This window comes from Hemitrygon akajei, chromosome 3 (assembly GCF_048418815.1).
Source record: "Hemitrygon akajei chromosome 3, sHemAka1.3, whole genome shotgun sequence".
Taxonomy (NCBI): Eukaryota; Metazoa; Chordata; class Chondrichthyes; order Myliobatiformes; family Dasyatidae; genus Hemitrygon; species Hemitrygon akajei.
The window spans coordinates 101,004,682-101,030,757 of NC_133126.1; the positions used below are offsets into that span (position 1 = coordinate 101,004,682).

General features: G+C 40.9%; 1 protein-coding gene across 2 annotated transcripts in view; it reads left to right on the forward strand.

Moving 5' to 3' along the window:
- cdan1 (codanin 1) overlaps window positions 1-26,076 on the forward strand; it is a 217,538-nt gene that overhangs the window by 30,616 nt on the left and 160,846 nt on the right. For both annotated transcript variants that reach the window (XM_073040499.1, XM_073040500.1), the window contains exons 5-6: window positions 292-411; window positions 19,182-19,257. In XM_073040499.1, coding sequence (XP_072896600.1) covers window positions 292-411; window positions 19,182-19,257 — 196 coding nt within the window. The remainder of the gene's footprint in view (window positions 1-291; window positions 412-19,181; window positions 19,258-26,076) is intronic.

The following is a 26,076-nucleotide window of genomic DNA, read 5'->3' on the forward strand; positions in this document are numbered from 1 at the left end:
GGGCAACAGCTTGCTCTCGTAGTGTCGTAATGTCGTAGTGCCCTGGCTTGTGTTTCATGGAGACAGCTAGGACGGAAAATCCATCATTGATACCACCTAATGGAGGGCCCACAATGGGTACAGAATGGTATTTTAAGAGTAGAAGATATTAGTTTTGTTGCTGGGCTTTGAGGTGATTATCGACCAAGTGAGGAGAGGTCTATCATAGTAAATGCCTGATTCCTGTAGAAAAGGCAAGAGAGATGTGAGGCAACCAAATGTCCACAACTAATATATCTTTTCTAATTCCAGAGAATTTAGTGCCAAACATTTTTTTGGAGCTATTCTTTATACTGCAACTGTTGACATCAAGGGGAACAATATCAACAAATGATTTGGAAGATGGTGGGAGCAATTCCATTGAGAGAAAGTGTAAGTATCATTCAGTAGGAGACTGTAATAACTGTATTCCCAACATGTGTTTCAAACCATTGCAAATTATGTTTAAGGAAATGGCAGAAAGTTTGCACTCTTGGTTAGTTAATCAGTTTAGCACTCTTGATTAATAGATATTGTTGCACTGGAAGAAGTGCAATAGTCAATTTGCACACAAATAGTTCATACAAACGGCAATGCAGGTACCAAAAAATTATTCTGGTGGTGTAGTAAGAATTCTAAAATATCTGCCAGAAAGCACAAGGAACAATTGCTGGGATCAAATGTATGATGTGTGCTGGAAGGGTGACCAGGGTGCTAGGTGACCAAGGTATTCTCTTTGCCCACCTGAGCCTGTAGTGCTCAAGGCAATGGTCATGTGATGGGTCAAACTGGACAAAGGATTGACCCAGGTAGGGATGGAGAGAAGTGACCAGGGTATAAAAGAACGAGCACTCTGGTGATCAGGTCTCTTGGATTTGGGCTTATCACAGGTTAGGTCGCAACTGATGCTGTGGACCAATTGGAACGGGATGCTGCAGTTAAACGGCCTTAGGCATGCTTCTGAGAAAGTGTGTTGTCTGCAACATTGCGTGTGCAAGGCTTACTTCTATCGGATCTGCAAGCAGTCCTTAACTTTTGGCACAACAAATGGCATCACGAACCGGATCCAGTGAAATAAACTGCACTTGCAATGTTCAAGAAGAGTAGACAAGTCAAGTCGACTCCTGAAGAGTTCTATGTCCCAGGGTGGACTGACAACTCCAAGGGCTTCGGTAGTCTGGCCAATTTACTGACGGCATGTGGTGCCCCAGTGGACTGGTCAGACAGGCAGAAACCTGCAGGCATGGAGCTGGGGCACCACATGGCCTCAGTGCTCCAGGCAAGTGGGTTCCCAAATAAAAGGGGTAGCTAGAGAGGAGTGTTCTGGTTTCTGGAAATAAGGGATCATCAGGAGGAGCTTAGGAAATTGAGGGAGGAGAATGAGAATTTAAAACAGGTGCACCATGATGGGTGAACCTGCGATATTCACTCAGCAGAAGGCTGAAGTTTTAGAGGAGAGAAATGTGAATATGGTCTGTAAGTTAATCAGGGCTAAGCAGGAGGAAGCGGCCCGGTGGTCCCACTGACCCCTGACCTGGTAAAGGCGTGGGTCATAGTCGTAAGGGGTGACCGCCCAGATAGCTGGGAAGGGAACATATAGTATTCTGAAGAATCCTGGGGGAAGCCAGCGAGAATGTGTCATTCCCTTCACCCCCACCGTGTATGCCCCTCATCCTCAGCGTTGCACGCACTGCCTCCCTGTGTTGACCCGTGAGCCCAGGTAGATCCATTGCTGTCACCTCTGTGATAGTGAGCACAAGTGCCAACCCCAGATGTTACTTTTGCACAGGGAAGTCAGCAGTGAGGAGGATGACCAATGGAGCTGGTCCGAACAAGAGGCTGCTTCCCATCCAGCGGAACACCATAACCATGACTGTCCAGCCCTACCCATCTAGGGATCTCTGCGATCTAGCGGACTGGCATTGCCAGAGGCCAGAGGAGCCGCTTGAGGCTTGGCTCCTCCAGTCCTGGGATCTTGGTGTGGACTGACGCTGAGGCAGGTGCACTGGGTACCCTCACCCACTACCACAGGGTGAATAATCAAATGTAGAATAGTTGGGGCCAGGGCCACCAGTCCTTATGGGAGGGCATCTGGAGAGCGGTGCAGGAGCATCTCCCCTCAATGGCTGACTTCCTGTGGGCCCTCTGCCAGTGGTCGCTGGTGAGTTCCATTTATGGGACCACCATACAGGAGCCCATCCTGACGACACTTTGCTCAGTGCTGGAAGTCTCCAACGCTTGAATAAAACAGCGGTCTTCTTTCCCCCCCCCACCCCCTTCATCTGCACGGTATCCTCCTTCCCTTACTGGGGCCTGCCACTGGCCGTCTGATCAGTGATGCCCTAAATTTGTTAGAGGGGCTGGAGGATGTATATCTTCAGGGAGTGCAGGTGCAGGAGGTTGAGCTGAGGAAGAAAGATAGACCAGTGTGGGTCACATGGCAAGGTAATGCTTTTAGCCTTTCTCCAAGCATGGGTGGCGAAGGAAGAGGTGGACAGCATCCTGACTGTCAATGCAATGCATGCATTATGGAAGAACAAGTGCGATAGAGGGAAGGCAGAGGCAGAGGAGCGGTCAGACCATCCGCTGGCCACACTGAACCCGCTGTACGCCTGACAGGGCCACTGGGTGCGAGGGATGGCTTTCACCAGTCTGTAGGAGTGTGGCCAGGTCTCCTGGCAAGTGTATGTGGCTGCCTTGTCCCGACCGGGAGACCTGAGGCTGTATGTACCGGTGGCAGTTCATTGAGGCAAGGGAAATGTGCAGTAATGGTAAGGCGCTAGTTGGTACCGGCTGATGCCATCATTATTTCACGGGAGACAGGAAAAATTGAGTGCCAGCAAGTAATGGTAGAGGACCTGGTTGGTGCGATCACTATTGTTCGGGAGACCACTGTATAACTTTCTATCGACAGTGGTTCCCATTTTCAGTAACTGTTTTGATGACACCTCTGCAGAGTGTATCTCGGGTATGAATGTGTTAAGGGGAGATGGTTACATACTAGCAGGGGTCCCTTTACCTTTGGGGTTGGTAAATCTACATTTATGGTCAGGAGAAGTGCAGCCAGGGCCTGTGCCCATCGCACAATGGGTGTCACTGATTTGGAGGGTGGTACCACCTGTTGCCCCTGCACCCCAAAGCCATGAGCAATTTAAGTAAAATAGCCTTGGCTGTACACAGATAGCAGCAAGCAGAGGTCACCTGCTACTGTAATAATGAAGGCATCGGTAACAGCTTGAGGACTCACTACACCACTACAGATCCCCCACTCCAGTCAATGGTACCTACTGGGTATGCGGACACAAAGCATACCACTGGCTTCCTGGAATAGGGGTGACCTGTGAGTCTCATGGCCAGTTCCTAAATCATGGAGAAGGTGCTGTTATTTGAAGTATGTAGTACCCCACATGTGGCACCTCAAGGACCTGACTGAGCACCACAACCTGATCCGAGCTAAAAGAGCAATCACTGAGGCCGACAGATTTTGGTGATAGCCTTCCCTGCCTATGGAGTGGTGACAACAGCCAGAGAGCTGATTAATATAGCCTTGGCCATAGAAGCTGTTGCAATTAGGGCCTCTACTGTCTTTAGTAAAGTTAACAAAGCCCTCACTGAGCTCTCAGGAGAATTAGTAGATGTCTAGATAGTAGCCCTGCAGAACCGGATGGCCCTAGACCTCAACCTGGCCGAGAAAAGGAGCACGTGCATTAACTGGCCAAGAGTGCTGTACCTATTTCCTGACAGCTCTGATAATATTACACACCTAGCTAGCCACATTCAAAGGACAGTGGAAAAGATTCACAAGGTTGTGGAACAATATCATGATTATTACACTTCTGGGGTTGATGACCCTTTGGAACAATTGTGCATTGGTGGTCCATTATCATACAATAGGCATAATAATACTGGCTTTCAAGTTGCTTCACTATATATGTATGCTAACGAGTAAACTGTGGGGGTTCTACTGACCTATGTAATTGTGTAATGTATAATGTAGAGGGATGTTTTAGATTGTGAGTGCCCTCTGGCTGAGGGGTGGAATGGAGTAAGAATCCTAAAATGTTGGCCAGAGAGCACTAGGAACAATTGCTAGGATCAAATGTGTGATGTGTTGGGGCAGGGTGACCAAGGTATTGTCTCTGCAGACCTGAGCCTGTAGTGCCCAAGGCAATGGTCACGTGATAGGTGGCTGACAAAGGATCGACCCAGGTAGGGTCAGAGAGAAGTGACCAGGGTATGAACGAATGAGCAATGAATGAGCAGGGTATAAAAGAATGAGCAATACCGGTAGTGAAGTCTTTTGCATTTGGGCTCATTACAGGTTAAGTCACAAGTGACACTGTGGGCAAATTGGAAATTGGTTCAGGTACACTTCTGAGATAAGTACCACTTTTTGTAACTCAGCAGTAAAGTGTGTTGTTTGCAGCACTGTATGTGCAAGGCTTATTTTTATCAGATCTGTGAATGGTCCTTAACTTCTGGCACAAACATATTCTATCACAGCATGATAGAATACATGTGAAATGGGGAGGGGGCGTAGTCAGCAATGAAAGATTGGAAATCAAACGTGACTTGTTGTGATTCTGGAATTGCAGTTTTGCAGCCAAAGGCATTGACCAGCATGAAAGTCATTAGAGGCTCACGTGGAATTAAGCAAAGTTGATGGGTAAACCTTTGGTTTGTCAGTGATGCACAAGTACTGGTCACTGATGGGAGTCCAGCTCTTGGCAAGTTAAAGTCTGTCCTGAGGCTTATAGGCTCATCAGGCCGGTGCTTATGCCAGTTTCCGTGGCGTGAAGCGACTGAGAGTACGATCCCTAATTAAGTCTGCTTCATTGCACAACACCCAATCCAGCATTGTTTTTCCCCTCGTGGCTGAGCCACAAGCTGCTCTAAAGAGCCATGTCATGGGTAATCTACAAATTCCCTCTAGAACCACTTTAGTAGGTCAGGCAACATCTGCAGAGAGAGAAACAATTAACATTTCAGGGCGAAGATTATTTGTCAGAACTAGGAAATAAGAGAAAGCAAGTTAATCTCACGTTGCAGGACTGGTTTGGCATGGAGGGTTAAATAATCTGAAAGCATGAGGCAAAGTTGCTCCAGTGATAAATTGGTAGATTAAGTCAACTGGTTGATAGATTATTGAAAACACCAAGTGAAAATATAAAAAGAGATGTAAGGTGTGAAATGTAGGCTAGAGCTGCAGGAAATGCTCTGCAGATTAGGCACCTTCACTGGAAAGAGTAAGAAGTGAGTTATTACAGGGTACACTATAGTAGAACTCACCAGTTCTGATATAAAGATTTTAACCCTATGAACCCCAACAGCTATTTCAGCTATACGCATACTCTGCTTCTTGTATGGGCATCGTTCTTCCAGCCTCTTTACTTCTGCTGTATCTACTTCCAGGAATTTCCTTTTTTTTTGTAATTTAGTTTTTTTATTGAAGTTCATCAAACAAACATTTCCATAAGATGTATTTCAGACATTGTACATATACATCATATAATCATATATATCACAAATCTCCACAAAGTATTTATCTGAGGTATACGGTTATAGAAAAGAGTGGAAAGAAAAAACAAGCAAAGAGAAAGAACTATGTACAAGTAGGGAGTGATTTTTTTTTTACAACAGATTCATTGATTTGTGAGAATAAAATCAGGCCTATGAGGCATTATGTAGTTAAACCATTTTTCCCAGTATGAATCAAATTGTTCCAGCTTATGATTAACAGATGCTGTTATCTTCTCCATTTTGTAAATGTCCATTGTAATTTCCATCCATGTATTTAAAGTTGTGCTCTCCTGTGATAACCATTTCCTAGTAAGAGTCTTTTTACCAGCCACCAACAGTATATTCATTAAATATTTATCTCTTTTCAACCATTCTTGAGCTATATATCCAAAATATATGGTCTTACTCTCCAAGGGTATTTCACATTAAAAGATGTCTTGTAGGGCATTGTGTATCCCCCTCCAATAGTTTCTGATAACAGGGCAGTCCCAAAAAATATGATAATGATTTGCATTTTGATTTCCACAATTTCTCCAGCAAACAGAGAGGTTACTATCATAATGGGATTTCTGAGAGGGTGTAATAAAATATCTTATCAAGTTTTTCCATCCAGACTCCCTCCATTTCTGTGAATTGGTACACTTCCATTGATATCTCCATATTGTTGTCCATTCTTCCTCAGATATAATTATCCCTCCTTCCTTATCCCATTTTGTTTTAATGAATGAAGTCGAATGTGTTTTAAGATTTGACAACCCCTTATACATGCTTGAAATGATTCTACTACCATTATCTGAATTATATGCTTTTCTAAAGAGCTCTATCAAGCATGTATTTGCCTTGGTTACATTTTTAAGTGTCTTATTAACATACTGTTGCATCTGTAAGTACCGATAAAAATCTTGTTTTTCTAATAAGTGTTTCTCTTTAAGCATTTCAAAACTGAACAGTGTTCCTTCTTTCATTAAGTTGCAAAGAACTGTTATTCCTTTAGCTGTCCGGTCCTTAAATCTAGCATCCAATTTATTTGGTGTAAAATCCGAGTCATATGCACACCATTTAAGAATTGCAATATCGTTGATGTTAAAATCTTGGCCAAAGTTTTGGCTCATAGATTAGAAACTGTTATTCCCTCTATTATTTCTGATGATCAAACTGTTTTTATTAAAAACCGTCTTCCTTTTTTTAATATTCGGCGTTTATTTAACATTTTATATTCACCTTCAACTGGGATTCCTGAATGCGTTATTTCCCTCGATGCGGAGAAAGCATTTGATCGTATAGAATGGAACTACCTCTTTGCAGTTTTAGAAAAATTTGACTTTGGTCAAAGTTTTATCTCTTGGATTAAATTGCTGTATCTGTGTCCCACTGCCTCTGTTTTGACTAATTTTCAACAATCCCAGTTATTTAACCTCAAACGTGGCACCCGTCAAGATGCCCTTTAAGTCCCTTTCTCTTTGATTTGGCTATAGAACCTCTGGCAATAGCATTCCAAAGCTGTCCTGAACTGACCGGGATCTGGAGGGGGGGTGTTGAGCATAAAGTTTCTTTTTATGCTGATAACTTATTACTTTTTCTTTCAAATCCATCCACATCCTTACCTCCAATGTTTTCACTTCTTGATCAGTTTAGCCAGTTTTCTGGCTATAAACTTAATTTACATAAGAGTGAACTTTTCCCAATTAATAAAGAAGCACAAGAATTAGCATTTCGTGACCTCCCTTTTAAAGTAGTTCATAATCAGTTTACTTATCTTGGGATTGCAGTTACAAGGAAGTTTAAAGATCTTTTTCGTGAAAATTTTGCCAATCTTTTATATACTACAAACAGAGTTTGTCACAATGGTCACCTCTATCTATGTCCTTGGTAGGTCGTATTAATGTTGTTAAAATGTATGTTCTCCCTAAATTTTTATATTTATTTCAATCAATCCCAATTTTTATTCCTAAAACCTTTTTTGATTCCTTAGACTATTATTTCGTCATATCTGTGGAAGAATAAGCGTTCTAGAATTAATAAAGTTTATCTTCAAAAATCTAAAAAAGAGGGTGGCATGGCCTTACCTAACTTTCGTTTATATTATTGGGCAGCTAACATACGTTGTACTACCTTTTGGTCTTTTTTTCATGGCCAACCTGAGTGCCCTAATTGGGTGGCAATGGAGTTGAGTTCTACTGAAGATTTATCTATTTCTGCACTTCTTGGCTCTGTACTCCCTACTAGTTTGTCTAGACTAATTGTTAATCCTCTTGTTAGACACTGTGAATATGGGCTCAGTTTAGGAAATTTTATGGTTTTTATGGTTTTTCCCTTTCTAGTCCTATCTTACATAATCATCTTTTTTTACCTACTATGTATGATTCAACATTCTATGATTGGTATAGGAAGGGCATTAGACATTTTGAAGATCTTTTTATTGATAATCGCTTCGCATCTTTTCAACAGCTCTCTGCTAAGTTCAATCTGCCTGTTGCCCATTTTTTTAGATATCTCCAAATTAGACATTTTATTAATCCTTTAATTTCTAACTTCCCTGAAATGCCCGAGAAAAATGTTATGGATTTATTTCTTTCTATTAATCCACTGGGTAAAGGTTTAATATCATTTATTCATGATAAATTAGCATGCTTACGGATGCATGCCGTAAATTAGCATGCCCCTGTGGATAAAATTAGAATGGCTTGGGAGCATGATTTAAATATCTCTTTATCTGATGAGATTTGGGACTTGATTCTCAAATCGGTTAATTCAACCTCTCTTTGTGCTCGCCATTGCCTTTTACAGTTTAAGATTGTTCATAGAGCCCATATGTCTAAATCTAAATTATCTCGATTTTACCCTAATATTAGTCCTCTTTGTGATAAATGCAAGAGGGGTGAGGCTTCTCTTATTCATATGTATTGGTCCTGTCCTGGTTTAGAGAAATTTTGGAAAGACGTTTTTATAACTTTATCCTGTATTCTGAATCACCACTGAGAACCTAACCCTTTAACTGCTCTGTTTGGTCTTTTGGGTGAAACAGATATACGTTTGAGTTCGACTAAGTGACGAATATTATCTTTTGCCCCTCTCCTGGTTAGACGTTTAATCCTCCTTAGATGGAGAGATGTTGCCCCGCCCACGCATGCTCAGTGGCTTAATGATATGTCCTGTTTAGACCTTGAAAAAAATTCATTATTCAATTCTTAATTTGGATATAAAGTTTCATAAGGTCTGGGGACCTTTTATTGAGTACTTTCATAACCTTCCTCTTAATTAAGGTTTTTTTTCCAGTCCCTTACTTTCAGCTCTTTTTTTTGGTAGTAGGCATTATTATTTTCTGTTTTTAAGCGTATTTACAGTTTTGGGGGTTTGATTGTCCTGATTTTTATTCTCTATATTGTGTTGTGGTTGGGTCTGGAGTTTTTTTTTTGTTGTGGGGCTTGGGGAGGATTCTAACTTTACATGACTTCAATTTGGGTGCTTTCTCAATTATCTTTTTTGTATTATATTATTATTGTATGTTTATTTTTGCACTATTAATTTTTTATTTTGGTTTGGGGTTTTTTTCTTATCTGTAGTGTTGTAGAAAATGCATTTTAAAAAAATTAAAAAAAAGAATTGCAATATCTGCCTCTAGATTATATTCTTTTATAGTAGTTTTCCATATTTTAAGAGTCAATTTCACCCATGGGTTATCAATAGTATTTATGTACCTTTGCAGGTTGTTATCAGCCAAAATTGCTTGTATGGGGATGGGAAGTACCCGCTCCTCAATGTTTTTCCATTGAGTGTCATATGATGGGTTGCACCAACATATCACAGCTCTCAACTGTGCTGCAAAATAATAATCTCTAAGAGAAGGCAAGCCCCATCCCCCCTTTTCCTTTGCTAATTACAAAGTTTTGAGACGAACTCTAGGCCTTTTACCCTGCCAAATATACTTTGATAGCATCTTGTTCCATTCATTGAATTGATTTTGATTAATCTCTATTGGTAGGGTCTGAAAGAGATATAACAGTCTGGGCAGTATATTCATTTTAATAGACTCAATCCTTGAACTGAGACTGAGAAAAGGAATCAGGCTCCATCTTGCCACATCTTCCTTAATTTTTTTTTATATGAAGGCTGATAATTACATTCTGATAATTTTGCCAAATCTTTTGGCATAATGATGCCCAAATATTTGAAAGACTGTGTGCCATGCCTAGGGGTATCGACTTTCAATTTCTCTTGGTGGGCTATAGTAATATGAAAGTAATTGGGTTTTATCTATGTTGGTCTTGTATCCTGAGAATTGACCATATTGTTCAAAGGATTGCATCAAATTAGGTAAAGAGTATGTTGGTTGCCCTAGATAGATCAAAATGTCATCTGCATAACAAGCCAATTTATGCTCTGTCCCCTTAATAGTAATTCCCCTGATATCTTCATTTTGTCTGATGTATTGAGCTAATGGTTCTAGATATAGCGCGAAGAGTAGTTATGACCATGCACAACCCTGTCTCGTGCCCCTTTCTAGGGTAAGACTATTTGATAAATATCCATTGATTTTAATCCTAGCAGTAGGATTGTCATATAGTGTTTGTATAGTTTTAATAATTGTGTCTTGGAAGCCAAATCTATGTAAAACTCTGTAAAGGAAATTTCAATTAACTGAATCAAATGCTTTTTCAGCGTCTATGCTTATCACTATTGCTTCGATTTTTTTTTTGTATATGATCCATAATGTGAAGTGTCCTTTGTATGTTGTCTTGAGTCTGGCGTTGTCGTATAAAACCTGTCTGATCATTACGTATCAGTATGGGTAGAAACTCCTCTAATCGTTTGGCCATGATGGAGGTAAATAACCTATAATCTACATTAAGAACAGATATTGGTCTAAATGACCCACATTCCATTTTATCCTTGCTTTCTTTTGGTATAGATGAGATTATCGCTTCCTTCCATCCGCGTGGCCTTTGTGCCTTTTTTAGAGCCTAGTTCAGTGTGGAGAGTAAAACAGGAATTAACTCATTTTTAAATTCTGTGTACCACTCTGCCGTATACCCATCTGATCTTGGTGACTTGCTTAATTTAAGCCTACCAATTGCAGCTTTTAATTCAACTTCAGTTATGTCAGCAGTCATCCTTCTATTTTGTTCTTCGCTTAAAGTGGGTAACTCTAGAGAATTCAAGAAGGTGTCAATTTGGGTTATGCTTCCCCCGGAACTTTGGAATATTGCATTTTGTAAAACACTTCAAAAGCTTCTTGAATTTCACTTAGCTTATTTTTTTTAATCATTTTCGTTCTTGGGTCCCTAATTCTATGAATTGTATTTTCTGCTATCTTTTTCAGTTTCCACGCCAGTATTTTCATAGATTTCGATCCACTTTCATAATGTCTCTGTTTCAGAAACATTAAGTTTTTCCTGATTTCTTGCATAGCCAAATTATTTATTTCATTCCTAATTCTTTTAATTTCCCCTAATGTATCCTGTGCCAAATTCAATTTGTGTTTTTTTTCTAGTTCCTTCAGTTTATTTTGTAATTCCGCTAATGTTTTATTCCTTTTTTTTTCTTATATGAAGATATCGCTATAATTTTCCCTCTTAAGACTGCCTTCAGAGTATCCCATAAAATGGGAGGTGAAGCCTCTCCATTGTCATTAGATTCTAAGTAGAGACCAATTTCTTTTTTAATTTGTCCCTTAAAGTACGGATCATTGAGTAGACTTGAATTTAGTTTCCAAATAGTATTCTTTGGTTGTAGGTCAAAATCAACAGATAAATATATAGGTGCATGGTCACTTACATCTATTGTCCTAATTCCACAGGTGTTTATTTTGTCTTTGTCTTTTCCAAATGTTATGAAATAGTCTATTCTTGTATATACAGAATGTGGAGCAGAGTAATGAGTGTAATCCCTTCTGTCAGGGAAAAGGTCCCTCCATATATCAATTAAACCAACATCCTCAAAAAGTGTATTAACTTTCTTATGTAAAGATTTTGTTTCATAGGTTTTTCTATTGGAAGAGTCTAAGTTTGGTTGTAATTGTAAATTAAGTCTCCCCCACATATCAGGAGACCTTCTGTTTTCATTACCATAATGTCTGTAATTTTCTGAAAGAAACCAATATCACTTCCCTGGGGTGCGTATATATTCAATAGAGTAACTGAATTGCCGTCTATATTCCCCCTTACCAGAATATATCTGCCTTCTTTAGCTCCGATTTCAAATATTTTTTCAAAATTTAGCTTACTTGAGATAAGAATAGCAACTCCTCTCCTATGTCCTGATTTATATGAGGAGAAAAACAGATTAGTGAAGCCCATTCTCTTTAGTTTTTTATGCTCATTATCACTTAAATGAGTTTCCTGTAAATATACTACATGGGCTTGTTCTTTTTTCATTTTGGATAAAATTCTATTATGTTTGATTGGATTTAATAGCCCATTTACATTAAAAGAAATAAATTTTACCTTGTCCTTAGCCATCTATATTTATCTGTCAATGTCTCATTAAAATTAGAATAAAACTTAATGGATCTACTCCCTGAACAAATAAGAACCAAGAAACTCAAATAATAACAAAAATGGCAACGAACGTGTGCTCCCAAGGCTGAGGTCTTTAGTAAATGACCCTTCGTTGAGCTAGAGGAAATGTCTAGCTGTGGGGGATAATCCCTCATATTTGTGAGTTGAGGGCCCCCATTGCTGTATTCATAAAAGTCAGTGAACAAATCCATTACACAGAAAAGGTTTCCCTGTGTACTCCTATATATACACACACACAAATATATATACATGCATACACATATACACACACACACACATATATATATATACATACATACACACATATACATATATACACACACACACATATACATATATGCACATCTATACATATATATATATTCTCATTTTGGTGGGGAAAAAGGAGTAAGTGAGCGAATAAAGAATAAGAACTAAGTAATATAAAATCCACATTATAATAAGTATTTCTCGAGATAGGTATATCACCGTGTACTTTTGTTTCTGTTTAGCTTCTCAGCATTTTTAAAGTTAGCCAAACCTTATGGATCTTCTGAAAGGGGTGAGGACTGTCTTTGGGAAACTCCCGGTCTCTTCCTGATATGTTTCTCTCGGCTTCCTCCCATCTCCTGCCTTCTCGATTCTCGCACTATTTCCCAAACCGTGTGAGACAATTCCTCAGCCAGGCTTTCTTTCGTTTTGGTCATGCTGACGGACAACCTTCTGGCCTTCATGTCTGTAGTCGCCTCTTCCACTGTCTGGAACAACTGCGTCCCGTAGTCATAAAACACTCGAAGTTTAGCAGGGTACGGAGTTTGAAATCTAATCTTATTTTGCTTTAGTACTCGCTTTACTTCGGAGTATTCTTTGCATTTCTGGAGGACCACGGCGGGGGGGTAATCTTGGTCGAAATATATTAATTTATCCTCTAAAAACACTCTCTTCTTACCCCAGGCCCTTCATAGAATCTCCGCCTTGGTACTGTACCGAAGGAATTTAATTATAATTGATCGTGGCTTTCCATCCTCGGTAGGTTTTGGAACGAGCGCGCGGTGGGCTCTTTCGACTTCCAGCTTCATAGCCGGAGGAAGCTCCGGCGAGTCCCGCAGTAACTTTCCAACAAACTCCGCTCCTTCGGGAACGTTGTGGATTCTGATATTTTTCTGCCGTGATCTTCCCTCCAGATCAAGCAGTTTACCTTCTTGGTGATGTATCTGTTCCACGTTTTGAACGCGATCTTCCACCTTCTCAATGCGGGTCTCTGCCACCGCTATTTTTTGATTAACACTGGCGAGCTCTGCCTTAATATCACGGAGCTGCTGCTTTATATCTTTCTGGACCTCCATTATTTCTTTCAGGATTTCAAACATATTCGCCGCTTCGTCTGAACGAGGCCCGGCAGCCGCCTTGCTCGCACGCGGTCAGTTAGGAGAGCCGCTCACTGCACTCCTCTCAGACGCAGGCACCGCAGTGTCGCTTTTTAAATTTCCGTTCTTTTTCCCTATTCTTGCCCCTCTTTTGAATTCAAATATTTTTTGAAAAATACTATATTTGACGGGTTAATAGGGCTTAATATGTGTTTTTCCAGAGGAGCTAGTAACTTAAGCTGCCATTCTCGACAATGACGTCACCGGAAACCAGGAATTTCCATATGAGTGCCCCGTGACAGTTATAGTTGACAGAGACCTTGAATACATTTGTTATTTCTTACATTAATCAGAATCAGAATTAGACTTTAATCGCCAAGTACCTATGCACATACAAGGAATTTACTTCCGGCAGATGTTGTCTCTCTGCTCATAACAATAATAATGATAAATATAAATGAAAATATAAATTGTACATACAGGTAGTGCAATCCAAGTAATAGTTAGCTGACAGTTAACTGGCAGTTAACTGTTCAGTAAAGTGACCGCAGTAGGGAAAAAACTTCTCCAGTGCCTATTAGTCTTAGTCTGGAGGGATCTGAAGCGCCTACCAGACGGAAGCAGATCAAACAGTCTGTGCGCAGGATGGGAGGAGTCCTTTATGATGTTCCCCGCCCTCTTCTTCAACCTGGAAGAGTACAGGTCCACAATAGAGGGCAGGGAGGCTCCAATGATGCGCTCGGCAATCCTCACTGTGCGTGTAGTCTGGTTCTATCCTGCTTGGTGGCGGCTCCAAACCACACAATGATGGAGGTGCACAGGACAGACTCAATGACTGCAGTGTAGAATTGCAGCAGCAATTCCTGAGGCAGACCGTATTTCCTCAAGAGCCGCAGGAAATGCCCTCGTGCTCTCTCCTTGAAAGAGAGGAAAAAGATCCCTCTTCCACCCTACTAACCTTTGCTTTAGTGAATCATTCTTAACAGTTTATTTCACCTTCATTGAGACTTCTGCTGTCACATCTTTCCTTCTTCTCCTTTTTGGCATTCTGAAGGGTCTGTGCGACTACGTTAAAATCTTCAGTCTCCACTAATCATTCCTCTACTGACTGCAGTTTGCCAAACAAACTCTACTTTCACTTTGTCCCTTCTCACTTTCCAGGAACCAAATCAAATTGTTCAGTTTCACTTGCATTTACAACTTCCTGCACTAGATTTAGTGTTTGCATTGTTGTTTCCTCTATTTTGGAGAAACAAAATATAGATTGAATGAGTGCTTTCGGAGGACATGTGCTCAGTGCACAGGTTCACCTGTGACCTTCCAGTCTGCTGTCACATTAATACTCAATTCCATTCCTGTTCTGTTCATGGCCTCTTGTTTGATTCCAGTGAGACCCAATATAAGCATAGACCACACACCATCTTCTATTTCTGCACAGAGCAGTTTTCCAGCCAATACTGAGTTCAACAATTTGAGATAACTCAATTTCTACATTCAGTGGCCACTTTATTAGGCGCACCTGTACACTTCTTGTTAATGCAAATATCTAATCAATCTATTCTGTGGTAGCAACTCAATACATAAAAACATGCAGATTTGGTCAAGAGGTTCAGTTGTTCAGACCAAATACCAGAATGAGAAAGAAATGTGATCTAAGTGACTTTGACTGTGGAATGATTATTGATGCCAGATGGGGTGATTTGAGTATCTCAGAAAATGCTGATCTTTTGGGATTTTTGCATACAAAGAGTCTCTAGAGTTTCGAACGTGGTGCAAAAAACAAAAAGCATCCAGTGAGTGGCTGTCTGGGCAAAAATGTCTTGTTAATAAGAGGGGTCAGCAGAGAATGATCAGACTGGTTCAAGCTTACAGAAAGGTGACAATAATTCAAATAACCAAGAGTGTGCAGAAGAGCACCCCTGAATGCATATTGTTGGAGCTCTATTTATTTTCTGATTCTTAAGAGTTCTTCTGGGAGTTAGAAATGATGGGCAGTCTTTAATTGCAACGTAGCTTGTAAAAACAAACATATGAATACTAAGCAAACTAAAAAGCTGAGAAATGGTGCTTAGAATGCGAAGACAAGAAAAAAGAAGCAAAGAAAAGATGAAAAATCCATCACTTTTCAAGATAAAATAAAAAGTTCCTTAAAAAGGAATAAACTAGTTTATAGGCTACATAATTGAAGCAATCACATATGTGTAGTGTGTTAATACCTAGCTGATGAAAAATGAGAAAGGTGATAAACTTAGTTTAGCTGTTATACTGCTTTCTGCCAGAGAGTGGAGATGAACCATTGCATACTATGAAAAATAGATGTGCTTGTTAAAACTACAAATCTTATAAAATGTATTATTTTAAAAAATACGGTTTTCAACAATACCAATGAATAATACTGTTAATTAGTACTCCTCTGATACTGCCTGTTTTACTATATATTTCCTTTGTTTTTAGAGATAGGAAAAACATTGAATTCCAATCATAAATGTGTTTCTCTGATTAAATGTTTGGGAATTAATCTCTAACTCTAACTGGCGCAAAAATTGAAAATAACTATTACAGGGAAGATTCTAACATGGATGAAGCAGTGGCTGATTGGCAGGAGGCAGAGAGTGGGAATAAGGGGAGCTTTTTCTGGTTGGCTGTCTAGTGGTGTTGCACAGGGTCTGTGTTGGGACCAATTCTTTTTACGTTATATGTCAGTGATTTAGATGATGGAATTGGTAGCTTTGTTGCAAAGTTTGCAGGCACTATGGAGATAGGTCAAGGTGCAGGTAGTTTGAGGAAATAGGCTACAGAAGGACTTAGACAAATTAGGAGAATGGGCAAAGAAATGGCTGATGGAATACATGTCAGGAAGTGTTTGGTCATGCACTTTAGAAGAAAAAATGAAAGGGTTGATTATTTTCTAAATGGAGAGAAAATACAAAAAACTGAGACGCAAGGGACTTGGGAGTCCTTGTGCAGGATTCCCGAAAGGTTAATTTGCAGGTTGAGTCTGTGGTGAGGAAGGTAAATGTGATTTTGGCATTTATTTTAAGAGGACTATAATATAAAAGCAAGGATGTAACGTTGAGACTTAATGAAGCACTGGTGAGGCCTCACTTGGAATATTGTGAATGGTTTTGGGCCCCCTTATCTTAGAAAGGATGTGCTGAAACTGAAGAAGGTTCGAAGGAAATTCACGAAAATTATTACAGGATTGAATGGCCTGTCATGTGAAGAGTATTTGATGGCTCTGGGTCAGTATTGACTAAACTTCAGAAGATTGAGGGATGACCTCATTGAAACTTAACGAATGGTGAAAGGTATTGGTAGAGTGGATGTGGTGAGGATGTTTCCTATGTGACGAGATCCTAAGGTTTATTCAAAATGGACAATGCCTTTTAAAAGAGAGAGAGAGTATGTGTACACTGATTCAGAGAGAGAGAGAGAGCACCAAACAGCTCGTGAGTTGCCATGTTTATGGAAGGGTGGAGCTATATAATGGGCAGCTGGCATTCAGCATGTTTGGGATATATACAAGGTCAGCTGGCTTTTCAGACGGACACACAAGATACACAGACACACAGAAGAAATAGACACTGAATGAGCCTTGAGTGCCCATGAAAGGGTGGGTTTTGCTCGCAGTGTGGAAAAGGGGTGACTGGTGGAATGCTATTGGTGTGTTTAACCCTTGCCTGGGTTGATAGCTTTACTGCGTGAAGATGGTACCCTTTAGTGTGGTCACAGTCAGTGACTTTAACAGGACTTCGGAGGACAACGTGGGCAGAATCGGCGGCATCGACTTACTTGGAAAACGAATCACCCCCCCCCAAATCTACTCAACTCGGTATGAACTGAACTGACTTCATTCCTATACCATCGTGAGACTGTATCATTTACCACCTGAGCTTGAAGTTTGGGGTTTTATATTTACACACTTATGTATGCATAAACTCTGCTAACCAGTTTGATTTATCTGGTTATTATTATTGTATTATGTAGATACTAATAAATAGTGTTTTGTTTATAGCAAAACTAGACTCCGGGTGTGTTCCATTTCTGCTGGTTCTTTGAACCCATTACGGGGTATGTAACACCTAAGATAGGGAGAGTCTAAGACCAGAGGGACAGCTCTCAGAATAGAGGGGCGTCCTTTTAGAATGGAGATGAGGAAGAATTTCTTTTGCCAGAGAGTAGTGAATCTGTGGAATTCTTTGCCGCAGGCAGCTGTGGAGGCTGCTTGTGTATATTCGTGGCAGAGTTTGAATGATTCTTGATTGGTCAGGGCATGAAGGGATACGGGAAGAAGGCAGGAGATTGGGACTGAGAGGAAAATTGGATCAGCCAATGGTGGAGCAGGCCTGATGTGCCAAATGGCCTAACTTGCTCCTATATCTTATTAAAAATAACTTGTTTTGTGACAGCTGTACAGTGCAAGACACAAACCACTACAATTTTTAAAAAAGTCCAAAATACAAATAACTAGGTAGAGTTCATGGACTGTACAGTAATGCGAAGAGGGCCTTTAATGAGGGCCTTCTACCTTCTTGACACACCAACTTTTGAGAGGAAAATTCAATCAGCCAATATGAAATGTCAGAGCAGGCTCGATGGGCCAAATGGCCTTGTGCTACTCTATCTTATGGTTTTATGGTATATTTTAGATGAGTCTTAAACTGGAGCCAAAACTGTCATATCGCAGAGCACCATCTATAGATGAGCAAAGGAACTGCCTTTAGTTCCTGCCTTTGATCAAAGGACCTTTTAAGATTCAAGATTCATTTATTATCAAAGAATGTATAAATTACACAATCTTGAGATTTGTTTGCGCACAGTTAGCCGCAAAGCAAGAAATGCAAAAGAACTCAATTTAAAGAAAAGAATAAAAATAGAAAAAAAGACCAACATGTGCAAGAGAAAAAAAATAGAAGTCATGCAAATGATTGAGGTGAGCAACAGCATTCCGAGCGAAAAATGAATCCTCAGATCCGAACCCCGGAGTAGACCCAAAGCTTCGATTTTTAGTTCATCATATTATCAGGCATGGAGCACAGCAGCAGTGGCAGCATGGAAATGACCATCGTGGAGAGCAAGTGAAACCAGCTCTTGTCGTGACCAACACTTAGTCTTTTCAGTCGATCTAGGCCAGTGTTTTAAATTGATTCAACAATGAAGCAGTGAAAGGCTCTGGCACCCTGGAGAGAAGAGAGAACATCGAGAAGAGTGACCAAAATCTGCTCTCGCATTTGATCTGGGCCAGTGTTTACATTGTCTAAACAGCACATTGTACCTCGCACGAGGACTCAGGCACCGCTGCTGCAAAAGACCCTGGGCCTAGACCACACTGCCCAGTGACCCAGCTCGAAGCCACTCTCAAACTCATCAATTCAACCTCGCACCCAGGCCAGTTGTACGAGCAACAAAATCGAATCTCCTCTGCCCAGGCACTGACATCTTACACCACCCAGAGCAATCTAACCTCACTCCTGGCTCAGTTGTACGGGCATCAGAGCTCCATCTGCATCGATTCATCCCCCGAACTCACCTTGTGAGTTATCACTAAATGACACCTTCACTGTGGTGATAATTTAACACAATTTCCCTTGGAGAAGGTATTTGATATGATGTTCTAAGTCTGATTTCTTCAATTGTTGACTACCAGGAAGCTGTCACACATGTTCAGCAGTGCCATTTTAACCGGGATGTCTTGTTTGTGAAAGATAAACCTTATGTAGTTTTTTTTCCCCCTTTATGTCTTATTGATCCAATGCCTGCATTTTATCCTATTTTTCAGATGTGGAAATGCAGTATTTCAGAAGTGTGCACAATTGCATTTATTTTGCTGTCAGAGTTCTGGAGAAACAAGTCACGTGAGTTACTTATGTGGTTTTCCATTGAGATGCTGGCTATATCTTTCATGATCAGCTTATTTTAAGTTTTGCACTGGAAAGGCGTAGAGGAATAGGACTGACTGCAGAAAATTTGGACTGACCAATATTAGCATCATGGTCAGCATGGATGAGCTGTGCTGAGAGGGTCTGTTTTTATGCTGTATTATTCGATGCTTTATAGAACAAGGAGGCCTTTTGGCCCATTGTATATATGATAAACTCAAAAGAGCCACTCAGGTAATCAAACTCCCCATGTTTCTATCCATGTCCTTTAGGTCAAAAAACATCAAATTATTATCTAGGAACTATCTAGTCATGAGGCATGGGATAAGTGGAACCTTGGCTGTTCGGATAAAAAATTGGCTTAAGGGAAGAAAGCAGAGGGTAGTTGTAGAAGGAGAGTATTCTGCCTGGAGGTCGGTGACTAGTGGAGTGCCACAGGGACTCTTGGGACCCCTGCTATTTGTGATTTTTATAAATGACCTGGATGTAGAGGCGGAAGGATGAGTGAGTAAGTTTGCGGATGACACGAAGATTGGAGGAGTTGTGGATGGAACTATAGGTTGTCGAAGGTTACAACAGGATATAGACAGGCTGCAGAGTTGGGCAGAAAAATGGCAGATGGAGTTCAATCCGGACAAGTGTAAGGTGATGCATTTTGGAAGCACAAACCAGAAGACTGAGTACAGGATTAATGGTCAGTTACTTAAGAGTGTGGATGAACAAAGGGACCTTGAGATTCAAATCCATACGTCCCTCAAGGTTGATGGACAGGTTGATAGGGTAGTTAAGAAGGCCTATGGGATGCTAGGCTTCATTAAGAGGGGGATTGAGTTCAAGAGTAGAGAGGTCATGTTGCAACTCTACAAATCTCTGGTGAGACTGCACTTAAGAGTATTGTGTTCAAATCTGGTCATCTCATTATAGGAAGGATGTGGAAGCTATGGAGAGGGTGCAGAGGACATTTACCAGGATGTTGCCTGGTTTGGAGAACAAGTCATATGAAGCAAGGTTATCAGAGCTGGGACTTTTCACTTTGGAGCATAGAAGAATGAGAGGGGACTTGATAGAGGTCTACAAGATTATGAGAGGCATAGATAGGCCGGATAGTCAGTACCTGTTTCCCAGGGCACTAATAGCAAACACCAGAGGGCATATGTACAAAATTAAGGGAGGGAAGTTTAGGGGAGACATCAGGGGTAAGTTTCTTTACACAGAGGGTTGTGGGTGCCTGGAATGACTTGCCAGGGATGGTGGTGGCGGCTAAACATTAGGGGTATTTAAGAGCCTCTTGGACAGGCACATGGATGAAAGAAAAATGGAGGGTTATGGGGTAGTGTGGATTTAGTACTTTTTTAAGGAATATATGGGTCGGCACAGCATGGAGGGCCGAAGGGCCTGTACTATAACCATATAACAATTACAGCACAGCAACAGGCCATCTCGGCCCTTCTAGTCTGTGCCGAACGCTTACTCTCACCTAGTCCCACTGACCCGCACTCAGCCCATAACCCTCCATTCCTTTCATGTCCATATACTTAACCAATTTTACTTTAAATGACAATACTGAACCTGCCTCTACCACTTCTACTGGAAGCTCGTTCCATACAGCCACCACTCTCTGAGTAAAGAAATTCCCCCTGGTGTTACCCTTCAACTTTTGCCCCCTAACTCTCAACTCATGTCCTCTTGATTGAATCTCCCCTACTCTCAATGGAAAAAGCCTATCCATGTCAACTCTATCTATCCCCCTCATAATTTTAAATACCTCTATCAAGTCCCCCCTCAACCTTCTATGCTCCAAAAAATAAAGACCTAACTTGTTCAATCTTTCCCTGTAACTTAGGTGCTGAAACCCAGGTAACAGTCTAGTAAATCTTCTCTATTTTGTTGACATCTTTCCTATAATTCGGTGACCAGAACTGTACACAATACTCCAAATTCAGCCTTACCAATGCCTTGTACAATTTTAACATTACATCCCAACTCCTATACTCAATGCTCTGATTTATTAAGGGCAACATACCAAAAGCTTTCTTCACCACCCTATCCAGATGAGATTCCACCTTCAGGGAACTATGCACCATTATTCCTAGATCACTCTGTTCTACTGCATTCTTCAATGCCCTACCATTTATGTCCTATTTGGATTATTCGTACCAAAATGTAGCACCTCACACTACCAAAATGTAGCACCTCACACTTATCAGCATTAAATTCCATCTGCCATCTTTCAGCCCACTCTTCTAACTGACCTAAATCTCTCTGCAAGCTTTGAAAACCTACTTCATTATCCACAAGGCCACCTACCTTAGTATCATCTGCATACTTACTAATCCGATTTACCACCCCATCACCCCATCATTAATGTATATGACAAACAACATTGGACCCAGTGCCACTACTGTGCTGCAGTGTTCTATGGTTCTAACTTAGAATTTATTTAAGTGAAACATAAAGTGTTAATTAATGTGAGAGGAAGTTTGCAAATGCTCAATGGATGTAGTCACGGAATTGTGCAGCATAGAAACAGGCCTTTTGGCTCACCACATCTCTGCCGACAATCATTCCATAATATCCCTTTGGTACCAGCTCAGTTAAGAACCTGTCGAGACGCCTCTTAAATGTTGCCCTGTCTGCCTCCACCATTTTCTCTGGAGCTTGTTCCAGGTGCTGTCTCACTAGTATGAAATATTTACCCCTCAAATCTGCTCCCTCTCCCTTAAACCTAGACACCCCTACTCTGGCTCATGTCAAGAGGACATGATTTGAGAATTAGGGGGCAAAAGTTTAAGGGTAACACGAGGGGGAATTTCTTTACTCAGAGAGTGTTAGCTGTGTGGAACGAGCTTCCAGCAGAAGTGGTAGAAGCAGGTTCGGTATTGTCATTTAAAGTAAAATTGGATAGGTATATGGACAGGAAAGGAATGGAAGGTTATGGGCTGAGTGCAGGTCAGTAGGACTAGGTGAGAGTAAATGTTCGGCACGGACTAGAAGGGCCAAAATGGCCTGTTTATATGCTGTAATTGTTATATTGTTATATATGGTTATCCGAATATGTATGCTTCTGATCTCTGTCATGTGACCTCTCAGTCTCCTTTGCTTTAAGTAAAATAGTCCCAGCCTATCCAGTCTCTCTTAATAACTCAAGTCCTCGAATCCAGGCAATGTCACCGTGAATCTTTCATCCATCTTCTCTAGTTTATCTGTATCTTTTGTATTGTTGTAAACAGAACTGTACAGAGCGCTCTTAAGTGCGGCTTAACCAATGTGTTGTCCAAAGTAATGTAACGTCCCAGCTCCTATACTCAAGGCCAGTCTGAAGGCAAGCATGCTATATACCTTCTTCATCACTCTCTCTACTTGAACTGCCATTTTCAGGGAGCTATCTATTTGTACCCCAAGGACACTCTGTTCAACAATTCCTAGGGCTCTGTTAATTACTGTGTTTGTCCCTGCCTGGTTTAACTTCCCAGAATGCAGCACTTCACATATGTCTGAGTTAAATTCCATTTGTTTCTTCCCTCTAGACCCTGTGAGAACCTTAGATAATCATCTCCATTGCCCACTACACTACTTAAATTGGTGTCATCCACAGCCTACTCATAACATGATCTACATTCTCATTCAAATTGTTAATTAAATGTCAAACAACAAAGGACCCTTGCACCAGTTTGTGTAGCACACCATTGATCACAGGTCTCCATTTTGAGGAAAAACACTCCTTTACTCTCTGTTGACTCCAAGGCATTTTGTATCTAGTTAGCTATCCCTGTATCCCATGTGGTTATCTTACTGGACCAACCTTCCATGCAGGACCTAGTCAAAGGTCTATTGTCTTCTGTCCTACTCTCATGAGTTCTCTTAGCACATCTTCAAAAAGCAGAATCAATATCATGAGATGTGACTTGCCAGGCAGAAAGCCGAGCTGACCATCTCTGATCTGCCTTTGACTTCCATACTTTGCAAATAAATTCAATCTCTCAGATTCCTCACCTGTAATTTTCCCACCCTTGATTATCTTTGCTGTTCTCTTAAAAAAGGGTACAACATTGCCAAACATAGAACATAGACATCTGCAGCACTTTACAGGCCTTTTGGCTGACAGTGTTGTGCTGACCGTGTAACCAACTCTAGAAACTGCTGAGAATTTCCCTACTGCATAGCCCTCTATTTTTCTAAGCTCCATATACCTATGTAAGAGTCTCTTAAAAGACCTATTGTATCAGCCTCTACCACCATCACTGGCAGTGCATTCCACACACCCACCATTCTCAGTGTGAAAAACTTACCTCTGACAACCCCCTTGTATTTCTTCTAAGCACCTTAAAACTATGTCCCCTCATGTTAGTCATTTCAGCCCTGGGAAAAAGCCTCTGGCTGTCCACATGATCAATGCCTCTCATCATCTGAAACACCCCTATCAGGTTACCTCTCATCCTCCGTTGTTCCAAGGAGAAAAGGCCAAGTTCACTCAGCCTGTTCTCATTAGGGGTACTCTCCAATCCAAGCAACGACCTTGTAAATCATCAAGTCTTCTGGTGCCTCACTTGTGGTTAATGAAGTTATGGTGCCTCACTTGTGGTTAATGAAGTTATGGTGCCTCACTTGTGGTTAATGAAGGTACAGAAGTCTCTGTCAGCCCACCTGCAATCCCCTACTTGCTTCTCATAACATCCTAAGGAAAATGTGGTCATGCTCCTTGAATTTATCCATCTTCATGCACTTCATGACTTCCAACACCTCATCCTTTGTAATATCAATAAGTTCCAGGATATCACTGTTCCCTCTCCTGACTTCATAAGTTTCCATGTCTTTTGCCAGGGTAAGTTCAAGTGAGAAGTATTCATTTAAGCCCTCACCCATTTCTTGACACTCTGTACATAAGTTGCACGTAGATTAAGAAGCCCTGTTCTCTTTCCCTTGCTACTCTTTACTGTTATATGCTTATACAATCTTCCAGCATTTTCTTTTATCTTACTTGTCTGGGATATTTCATAGCCTTTTTTTTTTGCCCTCCAGATTTCCTCAAGTATATTCCTATTAAGAGACTTGTTTGATCCCAATTATCTATACCAATTAGTAATGAACTATATTGAAATTTCAGGCGTTCGGAGTTTTTTTTTGGGATTATATGAGTGATTTGCACTTCTAGCTTTATATGTGTACGACTGCACTGGTCATTATAATGCTTAAATCCAAAGCCAAGTTCATTTCCAAACATACTGAAGAAGGAAGTGCACAACGAAATTAATGAGGGATGAGAAATGCTTGCTGGGAACAGTGCGAGCCATATCTAAAATATAGGTGCTAATCTCATGAAGCTTCAACATACAAGTACGTATGTGCAGGCATCAAAACCACCATGCAGTGGATATAGCTACTTGATCCCACATTAAACAGATTCTGTCCATTTGCATCAAGCCGGTAATTTTATGAACAATGAAGCAAACAACAGACGCTGAGGTATCTGTCCTTGATGATGGTGCCCAACATGAGAGTGCTGAAGATGGAGCTGAAGCATTGACTACCATGTTCAGCCAGAATATGGTGATCCAATGAAAAGCAAACAATGGTAGATGCTGGAAATCTGAAATTAAAACACAAAATTCTGGGTATGTTCAGCAGGTCATGTAGCATCTGTGGAGAGAGAAATAGTTAACTCTTCAGTTTGATAACTTCATTGTGTATCAGAGCAACCTCCTGAGATTCTCACCATCACTGAAGCCAACTTTAAGTCAATTTGAATCACTTCACATTAAGAAAGAGCTGAGAGCACTGAATGTACAGCAGTGGCTAAGGCATCAGACAACATCCTGATAGTAGTACAAAAGACATGCCCTGGAATTAGTCGCATCTCCAACCAAGCGACTCTAGTACAGTTAAAACACTAACTTGTAACCACTTCACAATAAGCAGGACAAATCCAGTCTGGTCTAATTACCACCCAATTAGTCCACCCTCAATAAGGCAGTGGTATCAAAGGACACCTAACATTCAGTAACCTGTTCATTTCTCAATTTGGGATTTGCCAAGACCACTGCATCTCAGACCTTACCACAGCCTAGGTCTAATTGTGGACTGCAGGTCTGAATGCTAGAAGTGAGGTGAGAATGACTTCACATCATGGCAGAGAATTTGACAAAGTACATTAAGGATCCTTGGTAAAATTGAATCAGTGGGTATGAAGATGAAGGTATTCCATTAGTAGGAGTTGTACCTTTCACAAAGAAAGGTGGTTGTGGTTGTTGCAGGGTCAGTCAACTGAGCTGCTTGAGTTCCTCCTTTAGTGAGTCTTCATCTTCTTGGCTGTCATAGTTGATTGAAATTCAACTGGATTACCCATATTAATAATGTGCCTAATATAACAAGTCAAAAAATAGACAATAGGTGCAGGAGTAGGCCCTTCGGCCCTTCGAGCCTGCACCACCATTCAATCTGATCATGTCTGATCATCCATAGTCAGTACCCCGTTTCTGCCTTCTCCCCATATCCCTTGACTCCACTATCTTTAAGAGCTCTATCTAACTCTTTCTTGAAAGCATCCAGAGAATTGGCCTCCTCTGCTTTCTGAGGCAGAGCATTCCACAAATCCACAACTCTCTGGGTGAAAAAGTTTTTCCTCAGCTCCGTTCTAAATGGCCTACCCCTTATTCTTAAACTGTGGCCTTTGGTTCTGGACTCCCCCAACATTGGGAACATGTTTCCTGCCTCTAGCGTGTCCAATCCCTTAATAATCTTATATGTTTCAATCAGATCCCCTCTCATCCTTCTAAATTCCAGTGTATACAAGCCCAG